The sequence below is a fragment of the Vespa mandarinia genome, chromosome 15, assembly GCF_050613455.1.
Source record: "Vespa mandarinia isolate Hongniang chromosome 15, ASM5061345v1, whole genome shotgun sequence".
Lineage (NCBI taxonomy): Eukaryota > Metazoa > Arthropoda > Insecta > Hymenoptera > Vespidae > Vespa > Vespa mandarinia.
Genome location: NC_140824.1, coordinates 1,390,001 through 1,397,500, shown reverse-complemented (window position 1 = coordinate 1,397,500; position 7,500 = coordinate 1,390,001). Strand labels below are relative to the sequence as shown.

Below are 7,500 nucleotides of genomic sequence, written 5' to 3'. Positions count from 1 at the left end.
ACGCCTATATTCTCGGCAAGTGGTTGGGGGTGAAATCGTAGACCAGGAAAATTAAGTCACAACGTATAGAAAGAGAAAGAGAAATAGAAAGAGAGAGAGAGAGAGAGAGAGAGAGAGAGAGAGAGAGAGAAAAAGAGATAAAGTTAGAGAGACAGTGATAGTGTTAGAGATAGAGATAAAAATAGAAATAAAGAGAGAAAGAGCTTATACCAAAAGGTTATTCTCGAAATTGCATTAAACTAGACTTACGATTCCGATGGTTATGGAAGAACTCCATTCCGGCTCAACGAGTTTTCGTTCTATTTCAGATATATCCGTGCGAAATAGTCTTCGAGTTACGTGATTATCGAACGGGAAATTACTTCTACGGTGCTGTAATATCAAACAAAAATATAATTAGTGACAGTTAAATGATAAAAAAAAAATCTTTTTTTTTTTCTTTTTTTTTTTTTTTTTTTTTTTTTTTGTAATAGCTATATCGTTGGATTTGGCGAGAAGAATTATTTCGTAAGAAGGAAAAAAAAAATCTCTTGCGTTCTTTCTTTCTCCATTTCCCATCCTCGCCACTTTCACCCTTCTCTTTTTGATCTCTCAGGCTAAACATTCATTAGTCTTTCATTTATTTTTAATTATAATGCTTTATGAAAAGAAAAAGAAAAGAAAAAAGAAAAAATAAAAAAAGAGAAGAAGCAACAAAAAAAAGGAAAAGACTACGAGATAATTCTTCATTGAAATATAATTCATTGTGATATGATAATTATTATAATGTTTTATTCTCGTCGTTTTAATCGGAGGGAGAAAGGAAAGTTTTTTCTTCTTTTTTTTTTTTTTTCTTTTTCTCCTTAATTTAACGAAAGAAAAAAATTTAAAGAAAAAACAAAAAATCACGAACTACGATGGTAGATAAAAATTTAGGTCGGGCTCTGTGCTCATAGGTTTGATTCTCGTTTGCCGGAGGCGGAGGAAGGAGAGGATTACTAAGGATGGTGAGGAAGGCGGGCAGTATATTGGCCGATATTCAGCGAGCATTAACCAGAAGCATTCCCCGCTCGACAAATGGCAATTTAACGCTGTCGAGAGTCGAGCGTCTCGGTCGATATTCGAGCGACCCTTTGACCGTCGACGTTAATGCACGGCCGGCCCTTTATTTCCGGCTGTCACCCAGACTCGACGATAGGACGAGCTGAACGGAGACGAAGAGTGGGTGAGAGGACATAGCTGCCCACCCACGAGTCGTGTCCGACCACCACCCACTACATGAGAATGAAAGATATATATATATATATGTATGTATGCATGTATATACGTAGAGACAGAAAGACAGACAGACAGACAGAGAGAGAGAGAGAGAGAGAGAGAGAGAGATATCGTTCCACGCCTCCGACGCAAAGGATTTAATTACGAATTAATTCTGATGGTACCGTTGCTAATTTTAACATTGCCTTAATACCTCTTAATACCTACACGTTATTCCATTCTCTAATCTCTATTCTATTCGCTATCTATATCTCTATCCGTCTTTGAGCATTTTTCTTTTTTGCTTTACTTTTTTTCTTTTTTCTTTTTTCTTTTTTTTTCTTTTTTCCTTTTTCTTCAGACCATCCGCAATATCTTCATTTCTTTCTTTTTCTCCTTTACTAAGAAACCATCACACGCGTTTAATGAAAGCTTTTCTTGGAACGAACATTCATATCGTATCCTTTTGGTATTATACGGATTTATACGTAACGTTATCTTTCCGTTAATTCGTAGATTGAATTACGTTAGCGAAAAAGAAAAAAAAAGAAAAAGAAAAAGAAAAAGGAAAAAAATTACACAGAGATTATATATACTAATTCATTAATGAGAATGATAATAATGACTCGCATTGGAAATGCGAATTGCAGAAAACATGACATAATTGTAGTACAATAAGCGGGTGGTTTTGGATCCCTCCCCAACACGGATTCACTTCTCATTCCACCCTCTCCTATTGTCGCAGGATATGGTCGAACTGTCGCTCGCCAGGTGTCCCATCTTTTCCGAATATATGTATACACATACACATACACACACGCGCGCATACGTATATATATCTATATATACACACACACACACACACACATGCACATATATATATATATATACTCCTATATCGGCTACAATGCGGTTCAACGTACAACAGAATTTAATGAAGCGGGACCGACACTTACGTGGCTCGTGTTTCGACGTGACAGTGTGTCCGATTCAAAGCCCTCGTTACCGAAGGGGCGATCCGTGACGAATGGGGGAGGGTTTATGTTACTTCCCTTGGACAAAGAGACTCGGTCTTGTTCTCTCTCACTTTTTTTCTCTCTCTTTCTCTCTCTCTCTCTCTCTTTTTTTTCTCTCACTCTCTTACGTTTTCTGTATGCCAGACACGCGTTTCGATAAGATATACTCTTTATCTTTCTCACTCTCTCTCTTTCTCTCTCTCTAACTCGTTCATTCTTCTACTCTCTTTTTCTCTCTCTCTTTCTCTTTCTCTCTATCTTTCGTACGCACATATACACATATAGACACACACACACACACACATACGCACATACGCACTTTTTCCTTCACTTTCGTACTCTTTCTCTTTTTGTATACCTCTACTCTTCTATTCAACGTTTGTACTCTGAATACCCAACCAAGCCGACGTGCCGTTGCTAGCTGCCGTTGCTGATTCAGGACGCACAAATTTTCAGAAAAATATCCACGAGACTCAAAGCGAACCTCTCGCTGCGCGTTAATGGACTCTTTTGTATCGTGCATAAGTTAAGCGATCGTTGAATAACGACGCCCCGCCGATATATATATATATATATATATATATATATATGTATTATATATATATTTTATATATATAAAATACATATATAGACAGTGTATTCGCATATCAACTACATTAATATTCGAGGTGACTCGACGTCTCGTCGATGTTTCATCTACCCCCGTTCGTTCTATTATCATTAATATCGCGTCACCTCCATTGTCCCTATTAATCGACGCAATTACGAAGAGACAGAGAAAGAGAGAAAGAGGGTGAGAAAGAGTGTGTAGAAAAAGAAGAAGAAGAAGAAGAAGAAGAAAGGACAAAAAATAAGAAAATAAATAAATAAATAAAAAAGAAAGAAAAAATCAAATCAAATCAAATGCATCTAGGTTCTATCTATTCACACGGATTACTATTAAAAGTTTCTTAAATCCAAAGAAACTTTCTTTCTACCTCGTAGTCGTTCACGTGTCGGTGACTTTTAATAATCCCGGTCTATGATCTTCCTATCTCTTTCTATCTCTTCTTACCTTCTTCTTCTTCTTCTTCTCTCTCTCTCTCTCTCTCTCTCTCTCTCTTATATTTCTTCGGACAATTTTTTTCTATTTATTTATTTACTTTTTTTTTCTTTTTTTTTTCAACGATACTCCTCGACATATAGTCTCGATAATACATCGTCGTTATTACTTACACGTATTCTTCTCGTATTAATTATTATTTAAATTCTTCTTTAAATTATATTATACTTATTGTCATATAAGATCTGATTGTGTTTGTTGACAGGAAATGATATTAATCGACGATTATAATATATTAATTTTGATTAATCTTCACTCTGTTTCTCTTACCTGATTCATCAGGTTATATCAATCGTAATATCTCGTTATTGATGAGCCTCGAACATAGTCCTGATTTGATCAAATAACGCAGGACCTATCGCACACACTATTCTCAATCTCTTCTTCGTTTATCTCTCTCTCGATTGTTTTTTTTTTCCTCGAGAGAGAGAGAGAGAGAGAGAGAGAGAGAGAGAAGGATAGAGAGAATTCGATAAAGTTTATCTATCGTTCTATTCCGTTACGATTGATCTCGATCTCGATCCCGTACGAATTTATCACTCGGCACGATCACACAGTGTCATTTCTCTCTCCCTCTTTCGTTTCACCATTTATCCTTTTTTCTTTTTTCTTTTTCTTCTCTTTTTTTTCTTTTCTCTTTTTTTTTTTTTTTCCTTTTTACTTTTATTCACTCAAGAAAAAAAAGGAAACATAACACACTGACGGTCCACTGATAACACACGATTACTTATTATTCGTCGGTAATGAACGTTAGAAAATGTTTATATTTTGTTCTTCCTTTTCCGGTTTGCTTTTTTTTTACTTTTTTTTTTTCTTCTTTTTTTCTAATTCGATGTCATATAATTTTTGTTCGAGATTGAGACGAATGAAAGATGAAAAAGAAAAGTAAAAAAAATCTTGGATTTTGTCTCAATCGTCGTTGTCGTCGTTGTTATCGTTTAATGAAATAATTAATAATAATGTACGGGGTCCCGTTTTTAAATGGAGAAAATGGTAAAGGAAGTTTCGCGTTGGCCGGGTTGCCAGTACTACAGGCGCACGAGAAATGCACGCTCCGTCGATGGACTCACGCTTTTATCGACGCTGAAGCGACAGCTGGCGCGTCAACGCGCGCGCAAGCGTCCTACGTCGGTCGCGTTTGCTTCGTTTCTCTCCTCCTCCTCCTCCTCCTCCACCACCACCACCACCTCTTCTTCCTCCTCCTCCATCTCATCCTTATCCTCATCCTCCTCTTTCTTCAGTTCTTCCTTTAGTTTCTCTCCACCTTCTTATTTTCTATCTTGCGTTTGTTCATTTTCACGAGAGAGCATGGTCAGCCCTCGAGATCATTCGGAAGAGTATGCTAGCGAGTGTATTTGTGTATGTATATGTGTATAATATTGTGTGCGTGCGCGTGCGCGCGCGCGAGCGTAAGATACCAAGCTTACCCTTTTTTACGATCTTTTGCCCTTCGGCCCTTCGTTCTTGTATCCTCGTGATCGATCTAATGCGACTTCCGACCTTCCTCAACGCAAATCTACTCTTCCTGTTTCCTTTTTTTCTTCATTTTTTTTTTGCTCTTCGTCTTCTTCTTCTATTTTTTATCTCCTTTTCTCTTTTTTCCTTTTATCTTTTATCTTTTATCTTTTATCTTGTCCTCCACGTTTATATCAGCCAGACGTAGAGATTTGAGATTTTATCGCGAAGAAAGTTTCTTTTTTCTTTTTTTATTTTACTTCTGTTTTTTCTTCTTTACTATCTTTCTCGAACAAAATTAATTTCTCTTTTTCCCTTTACTTTTTTTCTCTTTTTCCTTTTTTTATTGCAACATCTATCTAATATCGTAAATAATATGGAATAAATTTCAATGTAGATACTTATCCGATAGAAAGTCTATTTCTTATCATATTAATCAGTTATAAAATGCATTTTTATTAGATAAGAATATGATAATGATCTAAGAAGAATTGATATTGAGGTTAAACAATCATGGAGAATTTTTCTTTTCTATTTTTGATCACAATTCATCGGTGGATGAGATAGTAAGTAAAAGGAAGTGCCGCGTGGATAGCATTCTACGTTGAGTAAATGTTTGAGACTCGGCTGAATTATAGAAGGCTGAAAAAATGTTTGTCGTTTCCTCCGACAAAAGGCGTCGGGGCTTATCACGCCTCGTAATTAACGACGATTCACCTGGATTCGTTATGGCTGTTTATGCGCCTCTGTATTCATCCTCCGTTCTATTAATCTCTGTTTGTCCCTTCTTCTATCTTCGCCCTCTCCCCACCTCTTTCTCTCTCTCTCTCTCTCTCTCTCTCACACTCTCTCACTTTCTCTCATTTTACGAACATTATATTTTATATTCAACGTTATAATTTGTAAGGATTATAAAACGTAATTAAAATTCAAATTAGAATTTAACATAAAATATTAAACATCCGTAACTAGTTAATTCTTCGGAGTGTAAGCACTCGTGGAAACGTGAAATTAACGTGATTGGAAGAGCCAATTCTGAATTCATATTTTACACGTTAAAGTTCGACGATGTAAAACGACATCATTGAGGGAGATGTTGGAGGCTGGAGATTGGAGGGAGGGAAGGACAGGGAGGGAGGAGAAGGAGGAGGGGGGGGTGGTTAGAGAGATAGTCATCGTTGCTTTCGACGGAATATTACAACGAATATTTTATCAGTGATCGTCCTGTCGACTCGTTTGATTGATTCTACGAGTAATTAGCGGATAACCTCCGAATACGGTCGCCACAAATTTCGATTAATATGGTTACCAACGTAGCGCGACACATAAAACGTATCAGGACATATACCTAAATAGGGAAACGTTTCGAATAAATCCTGATAAATTTAATTTTCGGAGTTCAAAGTTCATCGGCCCGATATACATATATTCGAAGTCGATCTCGTTTAAAAGTCGTGCTCGCCTTTATCTACATAAGTATGTATGTACAATATATATCTTGGACACGTTAAAGTCGACGTGACGAGAATCAAATGTGAAAAGAAAAAAAAAATAAGAAGAGGCTGAATCTTTCTCGAGTTCTGGGACCAGACGACCTCGCAAGAACGAGTCGTACGTAATTAAGATATTAATAATTCGAGTTGAAAGAGAAAAGAGAGAGAGAGAGAGGGAGAGAGAGAGAGAGAGAACACTCGAAAGAACATCGTCGATAGTGATATGAAAAAGCATCTTCGTGTTTGTGATCTTACGCACACTATACACACACATACTCATATGTACGTATATATACAGACTAATACAACATAGAACGAAATTGAGAAACATTCCTAAGGAGAATATCAATTGGATTAAATTTTTTGTTGTTCTTTTTTTTAGAAGTAATTTAATATATATATATATATATATATATTATTATTATTATTATTATTATTATTATTATTATTTCTGTCTTATAAGTAGAACGTTTGTAAGAAATGTATGCGTGTGTTTTTTTCTTCCTCTTTTTTTCTTCTTTTTCATAGATAACTCACGGTACTTAGAGTTTAGTATCTTTTCTAGATTCACTTTTGGCTTATGGGAAACAATAAAGTCTGGCAATGTGCGAAATAAGCCACGGGAATAACCGGTTAGTGCGCCGGTTTACGCGAGAACAAAATTAAATTTGCGCGAAACATTTAATTAATTTCCATCCGCTCGTTATCGGCCTTCGCTTGGGTTTGCCCGCTTATGTATACATTTATGCGGCTCTTTCTTGCACGGGAGTTAATCAGCGCTCTTCGCTCGGGCTATTAAACATTCTTAAGAAGAAGAGGTTCATTTTTCGTACTGAATCCTCACCGACTGACTCTCTTTCTCTTTAAAACCTTTTCTTTTTTTTTTTTCTTTTTTATTTTCATCCGTGTTAAAACTTCTTTTTTTTCTCTCGGTATAACGACGACTACCTTACTTACGACATAATAAATTTTCTCACGTTCTTATCATTCTTGATCTATTATAATTATCACTGTACGATCGATTATATTTTATTTATATATCATTACAACGTGTATGTACATGTAGATATATATATATATGTGTGTGTGTGCGTGTGTATATGTGCTGTATTTTATGTGATCTGTAAATTAAAACAAATTATAATCTTAATCGAAATATCGTAATAAATAAAATAATTTAAAAGAATGAAAGTAATAT

At 35.8% G+C, this 7,500-nt stretch overlaps 1 protein-coding gene across 3 annotated transcripts in view; it reads right to left on the bottom strand.

Annotated features, from left to right (window-relative positions):
* The window catches only part of fz2 (frizzled 2), a 126,949-nt gene that overhangs the window by 83,241 nt on the left and 36,208 nt on the right, over nt 1-7,500 (bottom strand). Inside the window, exons 1-2 of one of the 3 annotated variants that reach the window (XM_035872919.2) lie at nt 3,625-3,928; nt 250-372 (exon numbers count right to left, since the gene is read on the bottom strand). In XM_035872919.2, the coding sequence (XP_035728812.1) occupies nt 250-277 (28 nt within the window). In that variant the 5' untranslated portion in view covers nt 278-372; nt 3,625-3,928. Of the gene's footprint in view, nt 1-249; nt 373-3,624; nt 3,929-7,500 lie in introns of those variants that run through there. The other 2 variants (XM_035872918.2, XM_085661542.1) reach the window with 2 other exon arrangements.